Source organism: Cuculus canorus, chromosome 1 (genome assembly GCF_017976375.1).
Source record: "Cuculus canorus isolate bCucCan1 chromosome 1, bCucCan1.pri, whole genome shotgun sequence".
Taxonomy (NCBI): Eukaryota; Metazoa; Chordata; class Aves; order Cuculiformes; family Cuculidae; genus Cuculus; species Cuculus canorus.
Window position 1 is genome coordinate 96,730,664 of NC_071401.1, and position 27,738 is coordinate 96,758,401.

At 41.7% G+C, this 27,738-nt stretch overlaps 2 protein-coding genes across 10 annotated transcripts in view; one reads left to right on the forward strand and one right to left on the reverse strand.

Annotated features, from left to right (window-relative positions):
* Positions 1-2,028, reverse strand: part of ITSN1 (intersectin 1) — a 133,389-nt gene extending 131,361 nt beyond the window's left edge. For 4 of the 5 annotated variants that reach the window (XM_054052039.1, XM_054052037.1, XM_054052021.1 and 1 more), the window contains exon 1: positions 1,879-2,028. The gene's annotated coding sequence lies outside the window, so the exon portion shown is untranslated. Of the gene's footprint in view, positions 1-1,383; positions 1,400-1,878 lie in introns of those variants that run through there. The other variant, XM_054052029.1, reaches the window with a different exon arrangement.
* A 2,349-nt stretch (positions 2,029-4,377) lies between these two features.
* CRYZL1 (crystallin zeta like 1) lies at positions 4,378-27,649 on the forward strand. Of its 5 annotated transcripts, none has more exons than XM_054064838.1 (15): positions 4,388-4,608; positions 5,505-5,716; positions 6,337-6,408; positions 7,000-7,077; positions 7,599-7,671; positions 8,309-8,353; positions 12,460-12,528; positions 14,701-14,834; positions 15,653-15,764; positions 19,418-19,441; positions 20,568-20,666; positions 21,378-21,499; positions 21,967-22,072; positions 23,743-23,792; positions 24,499-27,649. In XM_054064838.1, the coding sequence occupies exons 3-15, from the start codon at positions 6,343-6,345 to the stop codon at positions 24,511-24,513; spliced, it is 993 nt and encodes a 330-aa protein (XP_053920813.1). In that variant the 5' UTR covers positions 4,388-4,608; positions 5,505-5,716; positions 6,337-6,342; the 3' UTR covers positions 24,514-27,649. The 5 variants fall into 5 exon arrangements, with proteins under 5 accessions (XP_053920792.1, XP_053920813.1, XP_053920803.1 ...); XM_054064803.1 differs by having other exon boundaries at positions 4,389-4,608; positions 23,747-23,792; positions 24,499-27,643; XM_054064817.1 differs by lacking the exon at positions 5,505-5,716 and having other exon boundaries at positions 4,378-4,426; positions 23,747-23,792; positions 24,499-27,644.
* The last annotated feature ends 89 nt before the right edge of the window (positions 27,650-27,738 follow it).

A 27,738-nucleotide genomic window follows, 5' to 3' on the forward strand; every position in this document is an offset into this window, starting at 1 on the left:
CTGCTTTGACTTAGATGCACACCTAAACATAGATGGCTGCATATCCTTAAATTCTGCATTAACAAAAGAATGCAGCTGTTTTCTTTACCAGTACTTCTGTATGCAATCAGTATACCTCCTCATCACCATCCACAAGCAAGTACCCTCTTCTCTCCCATACCTAGAAATCTGAATACAGCTGACTTGCAAGACGACTCCTTCCGTACCTCACCCCCTCAAGCAGGGCTTTAGAGATTAGCGCAAGCATTTAAAAGCAGAAAGAAGAATTTGTTAATCAATTCACTGGTATGTTAAGAAGTATACTGTATAAAAACATCACCTGGCCATACTCAGAGGGAAGTCGTTGGTGACTAGAACAAAAAAGGCAAAAGAAAGAAAGGTTGTCTAACACAGGGTGGAATAACATGGCACAGTCTGACACTCTCCAGAGTCACCAGTACGTAAATACACAGTTTGGCTTTTTGATTTATGAAAAAAAAAAAAAAGAAGTATATATTTGGAGGTTGACTTCAAATATTTTGTTAATATACATAGCTATTACTCTAAACACATATTGCCATACAAGCTCCAAACAAAAGGCATACCTTGGAACTGCTGGGTGGGAAGAGGCAGAGAAAAACTGAGCATTTTTTGCTTTAATAACTACCACACTATGACATCTGGAACACTAGTTATTTTACTAACACGAATTATACACTAAACAATACTCTCTTACTTTAATGGTCTATAGAAGTTTTTCCCTATCATGCCATCCACATCCCACAGAAAAGTGGAGTTCATAGAAAATATTGTCCCCTAAACCCCACATTTCTTCCAGAATAAAGAAACAGGTGAATCAGAACAAAAGATGTCTACAGGAAATATTATCCACAAAGTTGCTTGATAATCCAAGGCAAACATAAACGAAGAGGCAAAAAAACGCGACCCTGTATCGGTTTCCTTTTCCTGACGCCCTGACAACGTTCCCTCGGTTCAGCGGGCCGTGTGCCCTTTCCAAGCCGTAAGGGATGGCATTCCTTCTCCTTCACGCAATGCACCGAAGGGGCAGGCAGCGAAGAAGGCTCTCCAAGGGGCTGGGAGCAACGAAGGCTCCCCAAGGGGCAGGACAGCGACCGAGGCACCCCAAGGGACGGCAAGAATAATGGTTCTTTAAGGCGGCGCAGGGAGAGCCGCAATCCGCGGCCGCACAGCCCACCCCTGGCGTTCCGCGGCCGAGATTCCCGGGAGGACACGGGTGGCCGGGATGTGGCTGCCCCCGGGGAGCGGTGGCTGCATCTTTCGACAACGGGCCCCGCACGCCCCCAAACCCGCAGCTATCTGCTAGAAATTAGAAGAACAGCGAAGGAAAAAAAAATTAATAATAATCAAAGAAACAGGCCAAACCCCAAGAAAAAGCAAGCAGCGACGCCGGGTCCCGTGCAGGGAGGGGAGCATCCCGCGCCCGCCCACGGCGCTGAATGGAGATGGAGCGGGGGCTGCTCGCTCCGTGCCGGGCATTGGCGGGGGGGGCGGGCAGCGCCGCTCCCCCCGCCCGCCCCCCCCACCCCCCCCGCGGGCGCGCGCTCCACTTCACTCCCCTCCCCAATATCACCACCCGCAGGCGCGCGACGCTCCCCTCGACACACACACACACTCCAGCACCCGCGAGCGCGCGCCGCTGCTCCCTTCACACACGCCCCCCGCCGCGGGCGCGCGCCGCTGCTCCCCCTCCTCTCGCCCGAGGGCGCGCGCCGCTGCTTCCCCACACACACACACTCCTCACCCGCCGCGGGCGCGCGCCGCTGGCCTGGGTTGAACCGGTCGCGCCTCCCAGCGAGGGTCGCGTCGTCCCCATGTCCCCCTCCCTCCTCCTTCTCATCCCCTCCCGCTGGGCAGTACCTCATATCTGCGCGGGCCGGGGGGGCCTACTGACACCCATGGCGGCGGTGAGGGAGGGGTGGGGGGGTGATGGAGGAGCCGGAGCGACGCCCGCCACCGCCTCCGCCAGACGCACCATCCCCTCCCCGCTGCCTCCTCAGCCACCGTCTGGCGGCGGGAGGAGGGGGCGGAGCCCTAGATCGCGCTTGCCCTCCCAGCCGCCGTACTGACGCGCTCCCGCCCGCGAGACGGGCCGCGACCTCCGCCAATCAGAGGCTCGGGGAGCCCGAGCTCAGCCAGTCAGAGGCTCAAGTGCCCCGAGCTCAGCCAATCAGAGATTCGAGTGTTCCGAGCGCGCCAATCAGAGGCTCGAGTGTTCCGAGCGCGCCAATCAGAAGATCGCAGCGCCCCCGGGACTGATAATCAGAGGCTCGGAGCCTCCGAGTCCGACAGTCAAAGGCTCGGTGTGCCGCGAGCGTAGCCAATCAGAGACTCGCAGCGCTCCGAGTCCACCAGTCAGAGACTGGGATCGCCGCGGACCCGTCTCTGTCCGGCCAATCCGGGCTCAGCCAGCGCCGCTCTCCCGCCGAGGGGTCAGCGGGGCCGGGTGGTATCCCGGTCCTCACTCGCAGCGGGACGCGCCTGCCGGGCTGGGCGGCTCTGTCTGGCACAAGCGGTGTCCCCCAGGGGTTGGTGCTGAGTCCAGTTCTGTTCAATTTCTTTATCGATGCTCTGGGTTGATACCGAAAGTGCCAGCAAATAAACTCTCCAAAGACTCATTTTGGAGTTTTAGACAGCAGCATCCTTTTAACGCAGGGCTGGGCAATACAAGGAGCGACCTCCATCAATCCTGTGCAGCCGGGAGCTGGGACAGGATGGATTTCCCACTTACATGAACAGGGATCAATTCTCCCAGAAACCTTATGCCTATTCCATTACTTTCCAAGGACTGATCTTAATATTATCACAAACTTCACAGCAGTCAAATCCGTTGCTGATTCAGAGCTGGCTCCGGCTCTGCCTGATCCTGCATTGGAGATGGGAAAGGCTGCAAACAGAGGGGATTGCAACAGACACAGCTGCTCAGCACAGATCACACTGTGCACAAGGCGTGATGGTCTCCAAAGAGTGAACAGGGTCTGAAGAAACACTGCCTGGAAGAAAACATGGTCAGAGGGACATTCTGTCTGACTTTCAAAAGATTAAATTACTTGGATAGAACTTTACTTCAGCTTAAACCAAAAATCTTCCACTTCTTGCAATAGTAACTGCACCTTGTATCAAGATAAGGGGATTGAATGTACCCATTGTAAGTTCATGGATGACACTAAGCTGGGAGGAAGTATCAATCTGCTTCAGGGTAGGCAGGCTCTGCAGAGGGACCTGAACAGGCTGGATCGATGAGCTGAGACCAATGGGATGGGGTTCAACAAGGCCAAGTGCCGAGTCCTGCACTTGGGACACAACAACCCTGTGCAGCACTACAGGCTTTGAGAAGAGCAGCTGGGAAGCTGCTGGGCAGAGAAGACCTGGGGGTGTTGGTGACAGCAGCTGAGCATGAGCCAGCAGTGGCCCAGGTGGCCATGGGGGCCAGTGGCATCTTGGCTTGGGTCAGAAACAGCGTGGCCAGCAGGACCAGGGTGGGGATGGTGCCCCTGTGCTCAGCGATGGTGAGGCCACACCTTGAATCCTGTGTTCAGTGTTGGGCCCATCAGTACAAGAAGGACATCGAGGGGCTGGAGTGTCTCCAGAGAAAGGTACAGAGCTGGGGAAGGGGCTGGAGAACAAGCGTTATGAGGAGCATCTGAGGGAGCTGGTGTTGTTCAGCCTGGGGAAAAGAAGGCTGAGGGGAGACATCATCGCTGCTTACAACTGCCTGAAAGGAGGGTGGGGGAGGTGGGCTTGGTCTCTTCTCCCAAGTGAAAGGCAACAGGATTAGAGGGAATGGCCTCAAGTTGCGCCAAGGGGAGGTTTGGATCAGACATCAGGAAAAATTTCTTCAGCAAAAGGGTTCTTGGGCACTGGCAGAGGCTGCCCAGGGAGGCGGTAGAGTCACCATCCTTGGAGGTGATTAAAAGACAGGGAGATAAGTGCTCAGGAATATGGCTTAATAGTGGACAGGTACGGTTGGAGTCGATGCTCTCAAAGGTCTTTTCCAGCCGAGAGATTCTGTTTCTGCGATTCTACGATTTCCTTTGGTACAAGGCAATTCAGGCCGAGTGTCTGCTCCCTTCCGCCCCACCCCTGGGCGGAATCCCAGCGCCGACCCCGCTCCCGGGAGCTGAGGGAACCCTGCTGGGCTGCCTCGTCCTTGCGCGCCGCCGGGGGGCGCCCGATCCCGCCTCCTCAGCCGCCGCGGCCAATCGCAGCTCCGCTTTTTGCCGAGGGACAGCCTCCTTAGCCAATCTGAGCTCCGGTCTGTGCCAAGTGACAGCCACCTTAGCCAATCTGAGCTCCGCTTTGTGCTGAGCGGTGCACCTTAGCCAATGGGAGCTCCTCTCTCATGGTCAATCAGGCGCTCGGGCGGCGCCCAGCGGGGCGGTGAGGCGGGAGCGCGGCGGAAGTCAGGGTTTGTCATTGCAACACAGTGGCCCTTTGGGCTACTGGGGGGGCGTTCGGGCGGGTTTCCCCGGCGGGAGCTGTGAGGCCGGGGACCCCCGGGCACCTCGCGGTACTTCCAGACTAGGAAGCAGCGCCCCCAGCCCCTCCGAGCCGAGCGAGGGTCTGTGCTGGCTGCCCAGGGGCACTGTGGTGGGTGCATCATTTCATGCTTCCCCCCCCCCATCTCTCCCCTCTCTCCCTCTTCTCCTACATCTGGGTCGGGGCAGTTCCCGGTTTCAGTACAGGATGAGGGATGATGTGATTGAGAGCAGTTCTCCAGGGAAGGGTTTGGGGGTTCTGGTCGATGAGAAGCTCGACATGGGCGGGCAATGTGCACTCGCAGCCCAGAAGGCCAACCGTATCCTGGGCTGCATCAAAAAAGCGTGGCCAGCAGGGCGAGGGAGGGGATTCTGCCCCTCTATTCCTCTCTTGTGAGACCTCATCTGGAATACTGTCTCCAGTTCTGGAATCCTCAAAGTAAGAAGGATATGGAGCTGTTGGAACAGGCCCAGAGGACGATTACAAGGATAATGAGAGGGCTGGAGCACCTCCTGTACGAGGACAGACTGAAAGAGTTGGGCTTGTTCAGTCTGGAGAAGTCTCTGATGAGATCTTATAGTGACCTTCCAGTGCCTGAAGGGGCTAAAAGAAAGCTGGGGAGGGACTGTTTACAAAGGCTTGCAGTGGTGGGACTAGGGACGATGAGTATAAACTGGGGAGGGGCAGATTTAGACTAGGCAGTTTCTTCATGATGAGAGTGGTGAGGCACTGGCACAGGTTGCCCAGGGAATTTGTGACTGCCCCATCCCTGGTGGTGTTCAAGGCCAGGTTGGCTGGGGCCTCAGGCAGCCTGAACTAGTGGGAGGTGTCCTTGCCCATGACAGGGGGCTGGAGCTATATGATCTTTAAGGTCCATTCCAACCCAAACTATTCTATGATTCTATCTCCTCTCTCCTCTCTCTCTGCCCCTCCCCCACCTGCTCTGTGCGTTTCTTTTTTCTTGTAACTTGGAGACCTTGATAGGTTTTCTTTCCTCCCCGCAAAAGGCTCTTGTTTGACAAGAACAATGTGCGCCAAGTTGGAAGAGAAAAGCTGAAAACCCAAGTTGTGATTTTTCATTGGAGTTCTCTGTCAGGTTCCTTGTCTTCCTGGAGAGTTGTGTCGTCCTTTGCACTGCCTTTGCCTGAGCTAGTGGAATTGTGTGTGCCTTCTTGCCTGGGTGGTGAACAGCCCATCTACTGCACTGAACCACCAGTCGGTAAATCCTGTGCTTCATTCGTTGCCTTTTGCGGTACATCTCAGTCCCTGGCCTTTGCTATGTTATGGTCAGCAATACTGATGTAACCTGTTGCAGATAACACTATATCTCGCCTTATCTGTTGATCTGGTTTAGAACTCATAGACCCTCTGTTGCTTGCAAACAATCACTGTTATAGAATAAGTCATAGAATGATTTGAGTTGGAAGGCACCTTCCAGTTCCAGCCTCCCTGCAGGGAACACCTCAGGGTGATCAGGCTGCTCAAAGCCCCATCCAACCTGGCCTTGAACACATCCAGGGATGGGGCAGCTACGACTTCCCTGGGCAACCTGTGCCAGTGCCTCACCACCCTCATTGTGAGGAAATTCCTCCTTATGTCTAGTCTAAATCTCCCCATCTCCAATTTGTAGCCATTCTCCTAGTCCTATCACTACATGCCTTTGTGAACAGTTCCTCCCCAGCTTTCCTGTAGCCCCCTTCAGGTACTGGAAGGTCGCTATAAGGTCTCCAGACTGAAGAGCAGTTTTGCATTGCTCAATAAAATAGAGCAAACAAGTAACTAAAGCTTTATCTATAGATACTGCGTGTATTACAGTTTAATTGCTGTGTCTTTTTTCAGATCACAATGAAGGCCTTATATTGTCAGCAGAATTCACCTGGAGGGGAAATGACATTTGCCTTCCAGGAAAGAGTGAGTTCCGGTCATAATAGCACTATTAATCATTCAGTGACAAAGAGAGTGTGGCTGAATGCCACAAAGGAATTGGAACACCTAATTGTTCTGTAGACTTAAAAAAAGAACTGGTGTAATCCTTGGTCATACAGGCAGGTAAATGAAAGCAGGAGGCCTGTAGTTGTACCGTCTTGGCAAGATCAGTGCTAGATGTCTCTCTTCAGTTTTAGTGTCCATGGTTTAGAAAAAAGTTTCGTAGGTGTAAAAAATGAACCCTGTCTTTGTATGGATTCACATCTCCTTCATGTCGCTGGTTTCAGGTGAGAGTGTGATATTTAGCTTGCAGGAAAAATAAAGCCTGTCAGATAAATAATGTTAGCGTCTGTTGAGGTTTAGTAAGGTCTAGTGGTCAACTTGTAATAGTGATATATGTGTACTCAAAATGGTATTGTAAATCCATTGTGATATCAGTTCCCTTTTCATGGAAAAAAAATTCTTCAAAACAATCTAAACCAAAGACTGTGGAAAAGCATTTCCAAGAGCGTGAGAGGATCCTACTAGCACATTCATGTTGCGTTGTATAATGTAACACCTGTAAATTTGTCCTAGGAAAACCTTCCTCCTCCGAGAGACAATGATGTGAAAGTGCAAGTTAGAGCCTGTGCACTGAGCTGGATAGATGCAAAGGTATTTACTTTTTTTTTTTAATTAATAAAAGCTAGAGGTGTTTACAGTTTCCATGAAAAGCTAAGCCAGGGACTTTGCTGGTAACTGGCGCAGTTCCATTTATGCCATCTGAGGGTATGGGTGTGCTGCTGAGAAAGGGCGCAAGATTGATGTGGTGTTCTTGCATATCTCTCTAAATAAAAAGCACCTGTCATTTGGTTCCTAATTTATGGAGAAAGATCAGTTGCCATTAGTCAGTTCTCTTACAGTAAATCCCTTTTATCATCCTCTGCTTACTGACTGTAAGTTAGTTTGGCTTGCCTGTTAATAACTCTATTTTTTTATATGCTTCTAAATTTAAATACAGAAAAACAGTGCAAAGGTTTTAATATTAAATGAGGAATGAGTGTACTTTTTTACCCCAGGTAACATTTTGTTAACGGTCTAACTTTCTTACTGTGAGTACCAAACACTCTAAGATTATTATAAATACGCAAGTTTTGAGCCTTAATAAGAGTGTTGTAACCATTATTTTCATTTAGCTCCTGTCAGAAATTAAACTGGAAAAGGAGCTTATACCCGTTGGTCGAGAAATTTCTGGAGTTGTATTGGAAGGTAAGTTAGTATAATTGCCTTGTCAGGGTATGAAGCAAGAGTTAAGGTCTGGCAATCCAGAACAAATAAATACTGTTTGTATAGTACGCCTTTAGTAGCAGGAACTGTTTACTTTCTTAATGAGGCTTCCCCCAAGTCATTGATGATACTGAAGTGAAACCAAGTGTAACTACCGCATGTCTGTTCAGAGTTAAAAAAAATAAAATCAGTGTACAACAGCTTTCAAAACAAAATATACTGAGACCTCAAGATCTTACCTTCACGTGCTATAATGGTCTTTAGTGTATTTGTAAAAACATTTGTTGGAATGTTTAAGACAAAGTAACATTCAGGAATTTCAGTGGTGTTTCACTTACACTTCCACCTTTGATGTGTAGTTTAAAGCTTGGATCTTTCAAACACATATACGTGTATGTACTTGCATGTAACTCTTTGTGGATGTGGTGCCAGAGTTTAGTGAATTAAACATTTGGCTTTGCTATGTGTGTATTTAATAGAAAAACAGTATTTTTTTTCACTAGCAGGGTGTACTTTTAATTTTGTGGGCTAGCGAGAAACCATGATTTCAAATGCATGTTCAATTTCAGCTATAAACATTATCTTCTTTCTTTCCTCCCTTTCATATGTTCTTCATGAGTTGGAAGAAAGGTGACCTTTTTTCAGCCAGATGATGAAGTGGTGGGTAAGTTAATGTTCATTTGCCTTATCAACGGGCACAATTAGTAATCTTTTTATAATGAATGGCTGAGGTTATAATCATTGCTAAAGCTACAATTATACATGTATTTTTGAAGATTCAGCTAATATCATGTGGATAAACTCTCATAAAAGAGAATTCTATTCTAAAAGTGTTTTTGTAGGGAAGGTCTTTGGTTATAAGAATGGAAGTTCAGATCACCAGCTAATTTAATCTGTCATAGTTCTACTGTATTCACTAAATCTTTAAGAATATACACCTGGGTCCAATTAGCCACATGGAGTGAATGTTCTAAAGGCTACCATTTGAATACACACACAATTATTTGTATTTATAACACTATCCTGATGTATTCAGTAGATATATTCTGATTGTTGTGGGTGATACAAAGTCTAGGCTTTTATTTCCTGCCTTCTTGAGGATGATATAAAAGTATACTTTTAACTGCTAGTGATGAATCTCTTCTTCAAGCATCCTGAAGACTGTGCAGTTTCTTCTACTCATCGATCCTTCTTTGAGTAAAGAAATCAAGAGTGATCCTGACTTAAACATTCAAGTAGGTTCTCCAGTTCTGCTGGATGTTCCGAGTCGCCAAAAGCTGTGCACGTACGCTTTAGTTCTGCTAAATGCAAAGCCACATTTTAAAAAGAAAGACTTACATAAGCTGCTCATTTTCCAGAGTCTTCATTTTTAGAGTTCTTGAAAGTGGACTTGTTTCCACCCTAACTTAACCACAGGGATCCTCTGCTTTATCATCCTGCTGTGACATTTATTGTCAGAGAAGCCCATCAGAAAGGCAAGTGGTAATCACTTACTTTTTTTTGTTTGTTGTTTGAAACAGACTTCCAGGTCAAAAATCACATGGAAAGTGTTTGGGGCTTTTCTTTTCCTGGTAAAACTTTGGCAGACCTTTCATACCTTTAGTTAAATCTAATGAAATAAGCTATATGGTTATCATTATTTACTCACCACAGAAGGTGTAATCCTTACAGTTGGGAATTAATAATCCATTTAATGGTATACAGAAGTGGCTTTGCTTTGTTTAATAAAGCAGAAAAGTACGAGCAGGTGGTTTTTAGTCTTGCATGCGAAGTAATTATGAATTCTCTGAATTATGAATAGTATCATTATTGTGAACATTATTGCTCATTTAGTTACATATCTTACTGACATATGGTGCATCTATTTAATATTCTAAAATAGTATTTGTGTTTCAGTCGCCTTCTGTTATAGCTGAAGAAATGCAGCTTGAGTAGGTAGTTAGGGAATGAAACCCTCTGAAAATATGTCACTGGACCTGAGAGGTCTTAAGTAGCTGTGGACAGGTTAAGGCTTTTTGTGAATTAGGACTTCTTTCCATTCTTGTTAATTCAAATATGGAGTAAGTAGTTTGAATCAGATGAGCTACTTTTTTAATGTAAGTTATACATTAAGGGAATGGAATCTCCGCTTAAGTCGTGAAGAAGCTGATTCATTTTGTTGGATTTCTGTTTTCTGCATTTTTTTTATTCTTGAATATGGAATGTTTGTGAATGCAGGGACAGAAAAGTCAGAATTAAATGTATGCAAAAGGAAGGTGAAGAAAACAGCATTAAACATTTTTAGCCCTAAAAGAAAGAAAACCCACTTCTTCAGATACTGAAATTTCAAAGATTCCCTTTCAACAGTTGTTTAACCTTATGCATGCAATGTAGGTACTAGAACAAAAGACAGGAGTGAAATATTTCTTCTATGGCAAATCTTTCCAAACAAGCACGCTTTCCGGTTACTGTTGCTGTGAGTTTATACATAGTCAATGAATGAGCAGATTTAAAGGGAAGTGAGATGTTGGCAAGTGGTATGGTTACCTGTGTGTTTATTAATATCAAACTGTCACAAAATACACAATTGTCAAAAATATTTCTACTTTAATTTTACAAAGAAGCCTGTCCTGCTGCCAAAGATTATAGTCCTGGTGTATACTCCTTACTGACTTTAACAGTAATGTTATGGTGATATCCTTATTTATGAGTCTACTGTTTCTCATGCAAGAACAGTGCTGTGCTCACTGGAAGTACTTAGTTTGTTAAATCATACCAAGAGCTGTTTCTTGCTTTTAAAGTTTTTCTGATCCTTCTTTAATCCTCCAGAGGAGATTTCTTTATGTAATGTATTCTCTTATACACAATTGGTTGGTTGGTTAAAAAAACCACAGTAGTGAAACCTCAGACCAGCCAAAAATCTTTTGAGATACATTATTGACTTTTTTTCAACAGTCAGGGAACAGTGGGTTTTATTTGTTGTTCTCAGAATCTTTTAGTGATCAATTATGCCATGTTCTTATTAAAGTAAATGCAGGGAAACATATTCTGAGTCTTAAATTGGCTGCCAGTACTAGAAGATGTGAACCTAAATATAAATGTACCTGCTTAGATTTACTGCTGGTTAGCCAGTTTGCATGTCGGTCCTTCCATACGCCCTGTTGCGCTCAAGCCCTGTGCTATGTGGAGTATTTCTGAAAATGAGGTGAAAAATCAGAAATTTTGTGTGTAAAATGCTTGATGTTTATAGCATGTATCAAATAAAAGTCTATGCTTCGTGTTGCAGCTTCTGTAGGCATTATAAAGGGCACAGTTCTTTAAGATGCCATGTGTCTTTCCCACAGTATAAGGGTCATGGTTTTGTGAATGGTTTTAGAGATCCTGAAATCTATGTGAGTTGACAGCAATGTATAATGACTCCTTAGAGGGCGTCCTTATTGTTAGGAGATAATGTGACTTGTTCCTGAACTTTTGCATCTGCGTCTTCATGTATTATTCACTCTGTGTTTTGCCCTTTCTATAGTAAGGTGTTAGAATGAAAACTGGTTTACGGGCCAAGGCTATTTTAGATTACTGTAAAGAGATTTTTCTTAATGTTTGAAATACGATATTGCATTCATCATGACAATCTGAATGATGCTTTAAGATAGCAGAGATATTTCTTAGGGACATTATTTTGTACATGTTTATATTTTGTATGCTAAATTAAAGTTTTAGAGGATGACTTAAGTTATGAAAGTCAGTCAGAGTTGACATTGATATTGTAAAAGCTTGTTCTCTTCTGAGATTCATGTCCTTCTTGCATTATTTCCTAATAGCACAGTAGCTGCCGCATATAGCTACTTTAGGCTTATTGTTGTTATCCTATAAAGAAATCCTTGAGAGACGTGCAGATATATACAGGCCCTGTAGGGTAATCATTTCTTAATGGGAATTGTGAAAGACTGGAAATAGTAGCCAAATTTGATGAATATTTTAGGCCAAAGCTCTTGCTTTTGTTTAAATGGAATACAGGATTTGGACGGGATGGATTGTTTCACCAAGGACAGAGGGTGTATATATGCAGAAGACTGGTTAAATGCCATGTATACAGAAGACTGATCGAATGTCAGAACCTACTGTTCAGGAATCTCTTTCTTTGGCCAGAAAAAAAGCACCATTACAGCCAAGATGGAGTTTTACTTCTCCCTGTTCTGTATTTGCCTTCTCTGTCTTCCATGGGTGGGATTGTTTTCCTTCAGTTCCTCTTCTGTATTCCATCTTTTTGTAACTTAGACTCACGCATTTTTGCCTGTTCTTCCTCTGCTTCTTTCTGTCCCTTTTTAGCTGCCTTTGCTAACAAAACTTATATAGGCATCAGGATGGAAGAGTACAGTTATCTGTAGTGTGGTTTGGTCTGTGTCAATCTGCAACACAAGAACTTGATTTTCTTGTTAGCCATGGCCCAGAGTAGAAACAGGAGCACTCACTGGAGCGAGAGCAGTGTGAAATGAGTTCAGACATGACCTGACGAAACTTAAGTATGCCAGTAGTGAAAAGCACTCGATAGCGTCCCCGTTCTTTGTCTCCCCAACCCCAAAATACTGTTTGGAGCACCTTGGGAACCGTCTTGAACACTGTGCCTGTAGAGATTACAGGCTGTTACTTAGCCTGTTTTCTTATCTTGTCATAAACCTGATGAGGGCAACTGAACCACAGACCAAGTGGGACTAGCGATTTCATTAGGAGCTTATTTTGGTTATAACGTATGCTTCTTTGAAATGAAATGTCTATGTTCAATTTTTTTCTCAGGAATTTTGCCCCTGGATTCAGAAGAGTCTGGTCTGTGTGAGGTTATTCTAATTCATGAGCATTGTTTGGGTACGTAGTTCATATAGTTTGCTAATATTTACATTTACTGTGTTTTTAGACTTTGGTTTATCTTTTTCTAAGAGGGAGCTAATTAACTTGGACCTCTGGGCAAACTTGTTCTATATAGCAACATTCAGATATTCTGTCTACTCCACCTGTTCAAAGAAGCTTTGAATGCTAGGTGCTCTCAAGGCTTTTTCTTTACTGTTATTGCTTAATGGGTTAATATTTTGCTTAAACCACACAAGCTGACTCTTCCCCCCACCCAACTTCCCTTTTTATTGCTGCTTCATTGTCTTTCTACTTTTTCCTCACCTCATCTGCAACACAATTAAATGAGAAGTTCTCTTTTTTCCTCACTTTAACTCAATCTGGGAATATCACTTGTGACCAGACTAACAGATTGAATAAAATGAGCAGACTGGAAGCTGGAGAAAAGGATTTGCAGGGAATGATGATCAGGGGGAAACTAGTATTGAAACTTTTTCACTTATTGAGAGTTTCCAGCTTCCCCTTTTTTTCCATAGAGTGCTTCAGTGTGTAGAGTACTAAGTTTGGGAATCACTGTGCTTCTCCCAGTGGTTTACTGTTTTACTTTGAGCAGCTACTCTTTTGCTCATATGAATTTGTATCTTGTTTTTGTGACTGTCCATGAATTCAGCCTGTGTAGTTACAAGGTGGCTCCGTTAACTTTGTTTATACCAAACTGAATTCCTACTTTTATTGCATAAAATACAGTAAAATATCCTCTCCCTGATTTTTAAGTATATGTGAGAGATAACGAAGTATTATTTACATTGACTTGTTTGACAGTGAGGTCCTCCTGACTAGCTATGGCAGTTTTTGCACAATAAATCATGGACTTCTGGAGATGAAAAAATAAGGTTTGTTCTTTCTAACACTTAAAAGTACAAATCAAGCAAAATGAAGGCAAGGTGTCTGTGATGCCTTATCACAGTTTACAGTAACTATACGCTGAAAATATTTCTGGTTTTATGTTACCTTCAGTAGCTTACTTTGTGGCAAGTAGCATGAACTGGCACACAAAAGTGATGATCCCTAGAATTCTTTTCCAGCACACTGATAAATGATCCCAGGTGATCGTACCGCTTACATTGTTTTGTAGCTTCCCCAATTCAGGCTGAACTGTCAAATCTTATGCTTAAAGGGATAGACCAAACTTTTCCAGTTCTTTTCCTTTCTGGTGGCCTCACATGAATCGCAGGCACTCTAGTTCAGTTCTATGCTAGACTTTCAGCTGGGTTACCATGATTTCCTAGCTTAGCATCCAGGTCTCTGCTAAATCATGTAAATTGCTTACATTAAAATTGGTGTTTGAACTTGTGATTTCTAGTTAAGAGAAGTTAAGTCTTCATTAACATTACCTCCCCAGGCTTTTAAGCCTGTGGATAGAATGGGAGTCTTCAGAGACAACAGAAAACAGATGACAAATAACATCCTTTTGACCTTTATGTCTCTGAATGCGTTATATCCTCGAGAAGCTGTTTATACCAATGGATGGTAAAGTAGAAGATTCTAATCTGTAGGGAAAGAGAATTAGGAATTCATGGCTTGTAACTTGCATTGTGTGTTCTTTGTGTCAGAATTACCTTTGTGAAAAGGAGACCTCCTCAGATCATTTCTGTCAGGAGGTTATGGTAGGAAGTGTGTATGTCTGTTTTCTTTTCTCCTGTTTAAATACTGTGTTTGAACTTGCTCACAAGGGTGCTGCAGAAGCAAGCTGATGAGGGTGGTGGGGCACTGGCACAGGTTGCCCGGGGAAGCTGTGGATGCCCCATCCCTGGAGGTGTTCAAGGCCAGGTTGGATGGGGCTTCTGGTGGGACGTGTCCCTGCCCATGGCAGGGGACTTGGAACTGGATGATCTTTAAGGTCCCTTCCAACCCAAGCGATTCTATGATTCTTGGAATAACAGTTGTCTTTCTGACTTTGACTCCATGTAGCTGAGCTACCACTGCCATGAACCACAACATTGGAATATTGCCTTTGTGAAATAGATCATTATTACACCTGTAGATTATTTGACTTGTATAATTTTCTTTCACTTTTTAGAAATTGATGAAGTCTAAAAAATAAGTCTGAGTGAAATGTCAGGGACTTGCTGCTTTTTTTTTTTTTCCTATCTGGGTTTTTTTGTTTGTTTGTGTTTCCCCAAAACTTAGTTCGTAAACCTGAAAAAGTTTGTTGGGTTGAAGCAGCCGGGACTGTTCGTGATGGTGTCCGAGCATACACAGCTTTACACTACCTTTCTCAAGTCTCTCCTGGAAAAACTGTCCTTGTAATGGATGGAGCAAGTGTAGGTAACAACTGTGCAATAACTATTTTGGAACAGAAAGATTACTTCTGCCATAAATAACTGGCTTATCACCAGAATGATTGGATTTCTTACCACATACTAAGCTTATCAAGACTTGTATTCTACTTCTGGCAGCGTGCTTAACCTAATGGATTTATAGGAAAGGCCCTCCCACGTAAGATACTGAGCCAAGCATGCAGTCCTTTACGTGTTGCATGGGTAGTGAAGAGAACTAGTGCTTTTCTGGTGTTTCACATTGAGATAATTTTACCCTAAGCCCTCAGGTATAACTGGAAGAAAGTGCCTTAATTTTTTATTTGTTTCCCAGCACTGCTTTTTACAATCTCTTAGATATAAATAATTTCATTTGCATTACTGCAGTCGTTACTGCTAATGAAGATGAGCTTGCCTCAGCTAGATTTGTTAATGTAAATGTGGCTGGGGCTTTTTCCTTGATAGGGCGTCTTCCTTCAACAAGCAAGCAAGCAAGCCCAAAGCTACAAGTTACAACTGCAGTTATGGGACTTGGCATTACTTTAGGCACAATCTGAGCTTTTTTGTTGAAGAGGAAAACTAGTTAATTACTAGAAGTTTGTTCAGAGCTTCCCAATCAATTAAAAGATTTTTTTGGCCTCCATTAGAACTGAAGCAGATCCTCTGAATATTCAAATTCTTGGTTCAGATGTGTTTTATTGAAGGAGTAAGTTATTTCTGGAGACTCTCACGACTTCTCCTGAGTGTCCTTTGCAATATAATCTTTCTTAATCAACATCAGATTGTTGTTGTAAATAAATTCATCTACCTCTTTTCTTCTGCAGCCATTTGGTACAATAGCTATTCAGTTAGCACAACACAGAGGAGCCAAAGTAATCTCTACTGCATATAATGTTGAAGATAAACAGTACCTGGAGAGGCTTAGATCGCCAGTGGGTAAGTTATATCCTTCAGTGCTAAAGTTTACGCTCAAGAATATCTCAAAATATTTTTTTTCTTTTAGTCTGGAGACTTATTTCAGTTTTCACCTACTAAAATACAGATTTATAAATAGTTTATTTAAATAGTTTTAAAATTATTCTGTACTACATAGGTATTTAATTTCATTTTTAGATGTATTTAACGGCATTTTTGTTCTTTATTTAAATTGTAATGACTGTCTCTTAGTACTTTCCATCTCGCACAATAGTGCTTGAGTGCTGGCTTTCGGCCTAACTACTCAAGAAGTCTTTTAATTTTATAAAATTATTTCTTGTGAACAAGAAGAAAGTATTACTAAATCATCTCTATCACGGCATGTAGTCTAGGTACCTGAGCCAGAGTTCAGATGTAATCATGCAATTGAGATACGATATTCATCAGACTCATTTTGCTTTTAATAGTATTTTATCAGGCTGTGTGGCAGCTCAGTTTCAAGTACTGCTGTAACTGTAGCTGGATGTGCAAAGGCTCTGCATTTTCCTATTTTCTAAATGAGCTTTGTATTTGGCATAACACTTGGATTCATCTATGATGTCTTCCTTTTCTTCTCTTTGATACTTAAGTTTTTTTGGGTGTTTCCCTCGAAGTAACAGTGCTATTTGGACCATGGGAAGATTCTCTTATGCAGAAGCTACTAGCGTTTTTCCTGATCAAACTTTTTCTTATTTTAATGCTGCAGAGTGGAGGGAAGTAGAATATTTATTGATTCAGACAGTTTTAAAATAATGAATGGCATTGCAAAGTCCATTTTGAGTGATGTCCATGAACTTTGCTCTGCAGTGAGCAAAAGGTTAAAAGTAGTACCTGATATTTCCTCCTTGAAATGTACACTGCCACAGTATAATCAGCAAGATTATTTTTCAGTATATGATTTTTTTATGTCATTCAAAGAAATATAAGTAAGAGTAGCTGTGTCTCTTATAGGAATGCCTTTGTCAGGGAAAGCATTGTGTAGTCACCATGTCTACATATATTACAGTCACATCAATCAAAATATATATGGCTTAAGATAACATCTGATTAAAAAGGTAATGTCAAGGTTAACTGTCCCTGACTGACTCTTTCCCCTTTGTCGTTTTGCATAGTAATGTTGTTAGCAATCCTAGCTTTCCACATGGAGAATTAGAGCAGTTTTCAAATCTCCTCTCTTGTTCTTAGTGACTCACTAAAATCAGGCTTTGCTGATATGCAGGTGCACATATATTGTCCTTGTGTTCTCCCTGCTGGCTCAAGAATAATAAGCTAGCAGAGGGATGAAACAAGCCAGAGAGCTGCTCTTTAGACACAAGAGAGAACAGAGTTCTTGTCAATTTTAATTCCTTTCTGGCTCCTGAGAACAGAACTGGCAGTGGAAGCACAGAGACAACACAGTGTGCACGTGCATTCTGGGGCTGCATGTTCACACACATCTGCAGTGTTGGGGAGTGATTCACTTCCAGCCTACCAAGTGAGTGTTTAGTTCTTCCAGTAGTGGCTTTGGAGTGCTGATAATGGAGCAGGAAGTGAAGCGCTGTGTAGAGGTTGTTACACAAGGGCAGGGAGAAAGACATTTTTGCAGTCTGACCTTATTAGTCTTCAACCGGGAACTGCAAAGTTTTGTGTTGGGAATGTAATAATTTCTTCAAAGACCTGGCAGACTTATTTATCTAGATATATTTTTTTTGCAACTTCAAAGAAAAAAAAGCTATCTTTAACTTATTATTTCAGAAATCTTATTTGATGTCATCACAGACATTACAAACATCAGAACATAATGCAGTTTTGTGAATGCTGCTGATACATAGATGTTTGTTATGCCAGCTGTTACAGGTTGAAGGAGTTAGTACAAAAGACCTACAATTTTGCTTTGTAATATTTTATGGGTATATTTTGATAATGATATGAAAACTTCATTAGCTGAGCAAGGACTTTGCAGTTAATTTTATTATCATAGTCCTGTCAGCACATACGACTATGACTTTGGGTTGCTTGTATTATTATATATCCAGTACCTGAAGGGGCTACAAGAAAGCTGGGGAGGGACTGTTTACAAAGGCTTGTAATGATAGTACTAGGGGCAATGGGTATAGGCTGGAGAGGGGTGGATTTACATTAGACATAAGAAGAGTGGTGAGGCACTGGCACTGGTTGCCCAGGGAAGCTGTGGATGCTCCATCCCTGGAGGGGTTCAAGGCCAGGTTGGATGGGGCCTTGAGCAGCCTGACCTGGTGGGATGTGTCCTACCTATCGCAGGGGAGCTGGAACTAGGTGGCCTTTAAAGATGTATAACCTGGGCACAGCAATAAAAAAAGAGAAACAGTTTGAGTGGCAGAAAGCCACTGGTTTTGTGTTTTGGAGTTTTTTGGTCTGTTTGGGTTTGTTTTTTCCAATAAATGTGATTCCAGTGGCTGGAGTAGAAATTCCTGTTAATGTTTAAGTATTCATATTTAGACCAACAAGATGTGGTCTTCACAAGTCTTCAGGAATCTCTGGAGTAAATATAATAATAGGATGAAGGAGGAGATTATTTATGTAATATTCTGAATATGGGGCACTAAAATTTCAGAACTTTTATAATGTGATGAATTTTTGTTAGAGAATAGAAGAAAAAAATAATATACACACACACATATATTCCTTCTGTTCCCTAGGTTACCCGCTTCTTTTTTTTTTTGTTTGGCTTGTTTGTTGTTTTTTTTTTCATTCAAACCACCATTGAGCTTTCAGTGGAGAGGTTTCTGGTAAGAACTCATCGGTGATTTCATGGCTCTCTTGAGCGTGTTCAAATAAAGCAAGTAGCAGATCTTTCGCCTGGTGGGTTTTTAAACTATGTAGCTGAACTTGCTGAGTGAGAGTAAGCTCTTGTAGAAAGTTGTGGAAATGCTGCTATTTCTACTTCTCATCAGCAGTGAAAGAAGAGAGAAACTGAAGCGTTTCTGCCAGTTAGAATAATGTTACTTTAGAAGTTGTGCAAGTCGCAGAAGAAACTGAATTAATTTACAAAAGTTTTGTGAGAAATTTTGCAGAAATGACAAAGCCTTTCCCACAGTGGAAAGAAATTGTTAACAGCATTCTGCCAGGAAGGAAATTGAACAGGATTTTGATACATACTGTTTGAACTATTGTATTGAGTAATAAAACTGGACATGTTTGCTAGACGGAAATCAGGAAATAGTCAAACTCAGTTAACTATTACCCTTCTTTTTGATAGTCAGGATTTGAGTCCATTAAATCAGAATTATTCTTGAAAAGTGAAACTATGTGCAGAACAATATACTATGTCAAATTGCTGTGTTAAGAAAAACCCTTTAACTTCCTGACTGAAGAAACAAATAAGAAAAGGATTTTATGAGGTTTTCTTTGCATACAGGGAATGTGACTATCATTATTAACGTGACATCTTTATTAAATTATGACCTTGTGTGTTCTCTTAGCCAGATAATTGGACTTCAGTGAAGAAAATGAGTGATTGCCATAAGATTTGAATGTATCTTATGATTTGATTGGAGGGGGGAAAAAAAACCCAAACACAAAGCATTAACTTAGTATTAGTTAATAGTCTTCTTAATGACCAGTTTCTTGCAATGTTTCTTCTCTCCTTCCTTCCTACCCTCGTGATAAAATTCAAGAAGGGATACGGCAACCTTTAGTGGGTAAGTAAACATTGCAGATTTGAGTTTAACCCACTACACTTTGGAAATATACCTCCAAATTTGTTTGACATTACCTCAGCTATCATTTTGCTGGTAAGTCTTTGGCCTGTTGAGTTTCTAAATGTTTGTTCTACCTCATAATTGTGAAACAAAACTAAAAACCTTAACTGCTACTTCTCTGCCCTAGTTATTCCTGATATCGTGCTTTATCTTTATTACCATCTATAATTATGGTATCACAGATGTATGAGCAGAAAATGTATTGGTGATTTTCAGTTTAGAAATATTTTGAGAGAAGATGGAAGTACTTCCATCTAAATATTTACCGAATGACCCAGGGAGCTATATAAAGGTTAAAAACATCATGCACTAAGTAATAGATTAATAAGTTTATCCGTGTTGTAAGTGTTATTTTAAAGAAATGATGGATATAATAAGATTCAAAGACTTGCTGGAATCTTAAGAAAAGTCAAGTCAGTGCCTTCTAAGTGAGTTTATTGCATATTTACATGTTTACTTCTGACTTGTACTGGGAGACAGTGTGTCATGCCAGGGAGAATAGGGTTTTGTTTCCCTCTGCAATGTGGAAGCAAGTGAAGGGGTCTGTAAGGGACTGGCAGGAAGCTGTGGGTTTTATGTAGAGTAAGGGAAAAAAGCTGTGCTTGGAAAACTCTCCTAAAGGATTACTGCTATGGTTATTTGATAATTTGAAAGCTGGGAGACATGAAATAACGTGCCTCCTTATCTTTTGGCCACTCTTTTGCTTCAATAACATGGCTAGTCACTCTAGGACTTGCTATCTTTAGGCATTTCTGGAAAAGAATAGCAAAGAGTGAACTTACAGGATTTCTCATTCTTATAGCGGCATACTTTATCCTTTTTGGCCTGAACAGGTTTGTGAGTTTCACTTGTTAAGGTAATACATACTTTTTTTTTTTTTTTTTTTTTTGGTGTTGATCTTGCACTGTATTGGAAAATGAAAAAGAAAGTTATTGGCTAGGGTGTTTTTTTTTGACACAGCTGCAAACTTTCTTGTAATACTTTCAGAAACAAGAAACTCTGTTCTGCTCTGAATCTGATCTCTGTGTTGCTATTGTAGTTAACCAAATGTGCTGCTCTTTTCTAGTTAGAGTGATAGATGTGTCAAATGGAAAGATAGATGTGGCAGAAAGCTGCTTGGAAGAAACGGGTGGCCTGGGAGTGGATATTATTCTAGATGCTGGAGGTAGGTAACCAATGAGAATCTGGTCTTCAGAAGGCTGTTAGGGGTGGCGGTTCTTGTTGTTGCTGTTGTTATTATTATTTCCAAGTAATATAAGTGGAGGCTGTATCACCTCAAACAATTACATTTAGTTGCTTATTCTTTGCAATTTTTTGTATGTATGTATGTATGTATCTTCATTCAGTAGACCTCCTTAAGCAAGATCTCTTTTAAGACCTCCTCATATCACCCTCTAGTGGAAGCATTTAATACTGTTAGTCTGCTGCTAAATTTGCCTGGAATTTTCCTCTATTTAAAACTGAAAAGAAAAAAATGTGTTTAAAGAGTAGAACTGTGACATCATTGTTTATGGTGCCTTATTTTAATACCAAAATTACACCATGATCACCAGCACTGTCAACCTGTATTCTAAACCAAATGGAATAGTTGAAGGCTGAAGTAATTGAAGGACTTACTTAGAGTTCCACTGGAACGTGTGGAAAGAAACAGATACTGAAGTTCTTTAATCCAGCATAATTTAATTGTAGAGCTGTTCTAAACAGCTGCCTTTCCTTTGGTTTATTTGTATGCATATATTGCAACTCATTTGTATCTGAAGACACGAGACTGGAAAGAATCCCAAGATATGTGTTTTTCAGTATAGGAAGAGATGGACATTTCCTTCTGAACAGAACTTTCTTCTGGGATCAAATGAATGTGTTCTTCTCCCCTCAGTGAAATTATACAGTGCTGAAGATGAATCAACTTCAAAATCACAATTGCTGCCTCATAAGCATGATATCATTACTCTTCTTGGTGTCGGGGGACACTGGATAACAACAGAAAAAAATCTTCAGGTAAAGAGACTGTGTCACTAAGTTAATTTGCATTACAGTGTGTGTGTGCATCTGTCTGTCTGAGCTTCTGTCATGGCAGAATGGTTCCCCATTGTTAAATGACGTCAGTTTTTGCTTAAGAAAATTTTCACATCCAGAAAAGGAAAGGTATAGATCATTAATAATAAGTGTTTTTATTTTCCTTTGGGACATCTTTGGGGCCTTCTTTCATGAGATGAGACTGAGTTATGTTGATGGCTTGGCCGTACTGACAAATTTTAAAGGACCTGTTCTGCTCAGGGCATTATATTCTGACAAGACAGAAAATTATCATTTAAAGCTGTAAATATTACAAGTTTGCTATGTTTTACAAGTGGGCAAGGGGTGGGGTTTTGTTTATTTTAACTATCTATATAAAATAACAATTTAACCATTATTTTTCTGTAGGAAAATGTAACTAAATAACATTTTTCTCCTAATTATTTAAGCTGGATCCTCCAGATAGCCATTCCTTGTTTCTTAAAGGGGCCACAGTCTCCTTTCTGAATGATGAGATATGGAACTTGTCCAACATCCAGCAAGGGAAGTATCTCTATATCCTTTCGATGGTTATTTTGAATACTTACTGCTGACATGAGTGGGTGGAAATATAACTGAGAAACCAACTAATAGGTTCTCTTCTACTCAGTTGTGTAACCACAGGCTCAAAGGTCAGCAAAGTTAAGCATATGGTATAAGTAAAATATAACATACAGTCATGTTTTAAGCTAGTCTCTGCATTCCTTCTGAATATATGTCTTTGCAGGCTTCATTAAAAGCAGTGCTGAAATAGAAAACATACATTCTGGAGAAAATGCAGTATTTTGGTTCAAGATTGAACCAATTAATTAAAGATTTCATTCAATAGGTTTTCATATCATGCATATGACTTTGGGATTTTTTTTTTTCCTTTCAGTCATTAGATGCATCATCGATAAATCTTAATGCAATCAGTTTAACTATGAAAGTTAAAATATTTTGGCTTCCTAACTTTCTCATTTGCAGTGTTGCGTGCATTACATTTATTGAGCAAAGATGTGGGTGCGGGAAGAGGAATGCCTTTCATTTGCATTGCCTGCATGTAGTCTGAAGCAGCTGGACCCTGACCTTTCTTAGTGGCGTGACAGTTTTCAGCGGGTTGCTTCAAGTAACAGCAGATCTGTCTGTTCATGGCTTTAAGAACCTTCCCCATTCTGTACTGCACTGCAGATTGAGATCTGCTGAATCACTTTTGCAGTCTAGCAGAACAGCAGAGGCAGGTGAGGATTAAGTCATTATACTTGCAAAACAACTAACTGTACTGCAAGAAGCCCTCCTCTCCTCCACCGAACTGCAAAGTAGATCGGGCAAGGTCAGGCACACTAAGGAATATTTATGGGATGAAGGTTGTCACGAATCATTTTATAGTTTGGCATTTTTGTTGAATGCTTACTGAGTAGTTATCCACATAAAAAGTAAGCTGGCTAAACTGTAAGGTTTCTTCTGTCATCTTTAATAACAGCACATTTTATCACAACAGGCTTTAAAGTTGAAAGGAAAAATCTGTTTTCTTTTGATTTTTTTTTTTTTTTTTTAATCTGTGTAGCTTGTGAAATTCTTGAGCATATGGCATTAATATCTGAAGAAATGGCAGGGCGATTTCTTTTTAAAATGGCTTGAGCTTCAAATATTAATCAGATTGCTCTTAAAATGAAGGAATGTTATTTTTTGAGTTTCATATAGAGGCTAAGTACAACCCCATCTGTTGCATTGTCATGGATGCTGGTCACTAAATTGACAATCCCCTACAGATTCGCAGTAGTGCTCCGAGAATTTACAGACTCTGCTATGTTCCCAGCTTTATTTTGATTTTTACCTTGGATGTCTGTATGAATGGTAGTGATGGTTAACCAGTACCAAAGTCTGTCATCTTCCTTCTGCACAAAAAAAAGCAGTTGCCGTTCTGATCAATTAATGTTGTACTTGTGCAGTCTGTGTTTGTCAGTCTTAACCCTTGTTTATTTTTCAAAATTCTATTTTTCATACCTCATACTGTATACTGTTTCAGGAAAGGACGTTTCCAATATGGAGACAAGTGTATAAATCTGATTAAAAGATTGGTATTAAGGTTAATTTTCATTTTGCCTCCATTGTGTTGGTTCTGTATCAGTTCAGGGCTCTTGCCAGCAGAGGTGATTATAGAAGATTTATTTGTAGATATGTTGTTACCTTGACAGTCCTCTTAGATACGCATCTTGGAAGACATAATGGAGAAATTATCAAGCAGCATTTTCAGGTAAGAGATATGGTTTGTTTGATTTTTTTTTAAAAAATTTCTTTCTTTTTGTTTTTTGGTTTTTTTTTTTGTTTTTTTTTTAATTCAACAGTAGAAGTAGAAAACTCTTGCCAGCACTGTACTGGAAATTTATACTGGGGTGCTTAGGAAAAGTTTATATGGAGCAGCTTATGGTCTATTTCTGTTAGTAATAAAGCCAGCTAAGCACAAGGAAGTTGGGTAAACCCCACAATTATGCTGTATGTCAAAATTTAACAGAGGCAGCATATTCTTTTCTTGGTGGAAGAAGACCGTACATCTGGCTGCTCTGCAGTCTGTCTGATTGAGAAATGGTCTTGGCTGTAAAAGATGACAGGTCTATCTAATACTCCTGAGGAGAGTGACGGCTTCACTAGATCTGAAGACTCCCATAATGGGGTGGGAATGGAAGATCCTTTCTCTTAGTACAGGGTAACAGTATTGTTGAGCAAAAACCTCATCACCACCACTGTTTCTTTTACCCCCTGTAAGAAGGATATCTTTTAATTAACTTCTGTTTCCTGTTTGCTCTTCCCTTCTGTGAACCCAAGCAAAGTCATAAAACCTTTATTTTGTTTAAGGAGTAAAGTTTACATAGTGAAAGTAAAGTCTATAGCAGTAGTCCTGCAATAATTATATTGATCTGAGCATGCTCACCAGAAGCTTCTGACATATTGTTCCATTTCAGGCCTCAGCTGGATGAACCGATCCCATTGTATGAAGCCAAAGTTTCTATGGAAATGGTTCAGAAGAATCAAGTGAGAAAAAGACAAGTCATCCAGTTTTGACATACAATTTCCAGATTTCTAAGCCTGTGGAAGATACAGAAACGTAATGTATTTGAGAAGTAAATTTGAGTACGCTTTCAAATAATTCTGTAACCAGAATTTAAAGATCTTTTGTCCCTGAGCACAAATAAGTCTGTGAAGCTCCTGTGACTTCAAGGTTTGTTTTTCTCAGATCCACTTGAGCAGAATGTACCCATCAGCAACTTCTAAAGAGGCAGTCTTGACATACAAATATTGTCTGCCCTGCCCCAATTACAAATGTCAGTAATATCTGTGGGCAAGCTCAGTTGCTGTCATTCTTCAACCATAAGAAATTGAAGGGGAAATAAAGATCTGGTGTTTTTTTTATAAGTCCTCCCTTCTTCAGCCCCTACCACTAGTCACTTGCGTGACACCTTTTGCTTTTGACTGCCCTGAGGCTGAGCACTCTCTGTGGTACACTTAATGTCTGTAACCCACATTTTAAATTGACATTTAGTTGAAAGACAATCAAAATCATCAGAATTGGCAAGGATGCTAGAGGGGAAAGATATGGTACTGACTGCAAGAGTTGCGCCCCACAGCTGGTTTTCTTCGTTTTAGTAACCAGGCAGTAGACCTAGTAAACCTGGAGTCTATAAGGTGATATGATCATGTCTTTCAGCTGTTAGAGGCATTTTATGTATCTTATTACTGCAATGTTATCTTTGATATCTTTCCAGTAAGACCTTCCTATGCTGTGTGCTCCCACTTCCCCTCTTTTAACCTCAGTCCTATGCCTAGCACAGCTCAAATGTATTTATGCAACATTCTCCATTACCGTGAACCATTTGCAAATCAGCAGTAGGGAAGGAACTGCTGATTTTTTTCTTCAAAGCAGGCAGCTTCCTATTTGCTCTTGTTTGAGAGCAAATGTATTTTTTTCTGTTCAGGTGTGCAATTCATTTTCACTGTGTGGATAGCTCAAACAGTGGACACTAGCACTTGAAACCAATATAAGTTGGAACATTGAAGTGAAAATAGATTATCTAGAACCATGATTACTCTGTCCTCTATCATCACTTGATGCAAGGAAAGCATATAAAAGCATGAGTAAATATTATTTTACTACTAATGTGACGTTAGGCAGCTTTGAAAAGAAGTGATGTTTTTTAGTGTGTGTACACACACGTCTAAAGCATGTGAATCCTCTATTAGATGTTTATTCTGAAGCTTTGTACCCAGCTGCTTTATTTGTCCTGATAATTGTTCATTTTAGCTTACATGTTTGCAAAATAAAGCAGATCAGAGGAGATAAGAGTTAAAAAATAAAGTTTAATAAAACAGAAACAACCACTGGCAACAGAACTGCAGAAGAAAGATTTTATAGTATATTTTTTATTTTAGGTCATTTGTCAATAGATATGTTGCTCCTAACTACATATATAAATGTGTGAACTCCAAGTGCCACAGCCTAAGGCTAAATATTGCTGAACTTACTCTTACTCTTTTGGCTGGATCAGACTGGGAGGTAAATGTCTCTGTGCTTCAGGTGTTAAGCAGTCTATTGGTGCATTTAGTTGGCTGAAGTGTGTCAGTATTTTCTCATGCTCTTTAGTAATGCTAGCTTGAGACTTGCATGTGCTTGACCAAGAGGGTTCCTGAGGCTTCCTAAGCAATTGCCTCTGCTTTTGCACATCCCCTGACAGAAGGAAGCAGAAAATGGTTTGACTGCAAGAACAAGTCTCCCTAGCGCTGGGGGGAAACGTTGCCAGGTGCTTGCCTGTTCCCTAGTAGGTTTGACAACAAAATTGCGTCACTGCCCAGCAGTACACTGATCTGAGGCCCTGTGAAGGCCGCTGTGGTCTTCTATAGTGCTGGTAGCAGGAGAAGCATGCCAGGAGCCCTGCCGACTCAGGGTCCTGCCCAGGTTTTGCTGAGGATGCTCTGGCTCTGCTGACCGCAAGATGACGTGTGGATGATGTGTAGATTTCCATTCAGGGCAGTCATACGTCTTCAAAAACAGCTTTGCGTCTGGATTAATTTTATACTCCACCACTGTTCTATTCAACAGCTTTCAGCACTGTGTTTTGGAAAGGATCATCTGTCTGGTGTGGGCTGAAAACTGCTGCCCATTTCTTGGTGGTAAGGGGATGGATGGGTGCCTTTCTACAGCAGAGTCGGAAGCAACATCCCCCAGGGAGTTGCAGTCACGAGTCTTCTACCCCATATATGCAGAGTGTGTGTTTATCTTGCATTCCACACAGCTGGAACCATGCTCTACTACCCTCACAGATGATTTTTGTCCTGGTGCTGCCATGTTGTGATTTTGTCAATGTCTGGAGAAACCCCTTCAGGCTGATTTAGATTGGACTCAAAAACCCATTTACAGGTATTTTAGCAGTAACACTGTTTTTATTCACTAGGAGGTGGGCTGGGAGGGTAGTGGCGGGGCAGCAGGACAGTGCAAAAAAAATAAACATCCTGTTGCATTCTCAACAAATAAAAGTGAAACTTCTTTATCATTATTTCAAAGGTAGATGAAATAAAGTGTAAATTAACTATGATATAATGAACTGGATGATATTTTAAACAAATTATACCATAGGTAATCAAATTAATGAAGAATGCTTTTCCTTGCATTTCTACATGAAGATCCCATATCCTTTTCCTATCGTAATGACACTTCAGTCCCCTGTGCCATAAGACACTTGCTATCATCTGAGCTGCTGTGGTCTTTTTCTCCCTCCATGCCTTTTACTCCATTCATGATAAAGGGCCAGCATTTTCTGTGGCCACCTTGGAGGGATTGCTGTGCTGTTTGGCTTGTCAGCATGCTTCTGCTGGTTTCCCAGCTTTGGGTCAGAAAGAACAGGTATCAACTGAGCCTGGGTGGCAGTCTTTTCCATAGCTGTGGGATTAGATCTGCAACAAGTGGTGTTCCCTCGGGGCTCAATGCTGGGTCCAGTTTTGTTCAGTATCTTTATCAATGATCTGGATGAGGGGATTGAGTGTACCCTTAACAAGTTTGCAGATGACACTAAGCTGGGAGGAAGTGTTGATCTGCTGCAGGGTAGGGAGGCTCTGCAAAGGGCCCTGGACAGGCTTGATGGATGGGCTGTGGCCAACGGGATGGGCTGTGGCCAATGGGATGGGGTTCAACAAGGCCAAGTGCTGAGTCC

Coding starts and splice junctions, on each gene's coding strand:
- CRYZL1 (XM_054064817.1), top strand. CDS start 6,343: ATGAAGGCCTTATATTGTCAGCAGAATTCACCTGGAGGGGAAATGACA. Junction 6,409..6,999: donor CATTTGCCTTCCAGGAAAGA/GTGAGTTCCGGT, acceptor AATTTGTCCTAG/GAAAACCTTCCTCCTCCGAG. Junction 22,073..23,746: donor CCAGCAAGGGAAGTATCTCT/ATATCCTTTCGA, acceptor CCTCTTAGATAC/GCATCTTGGAAGACATAATG.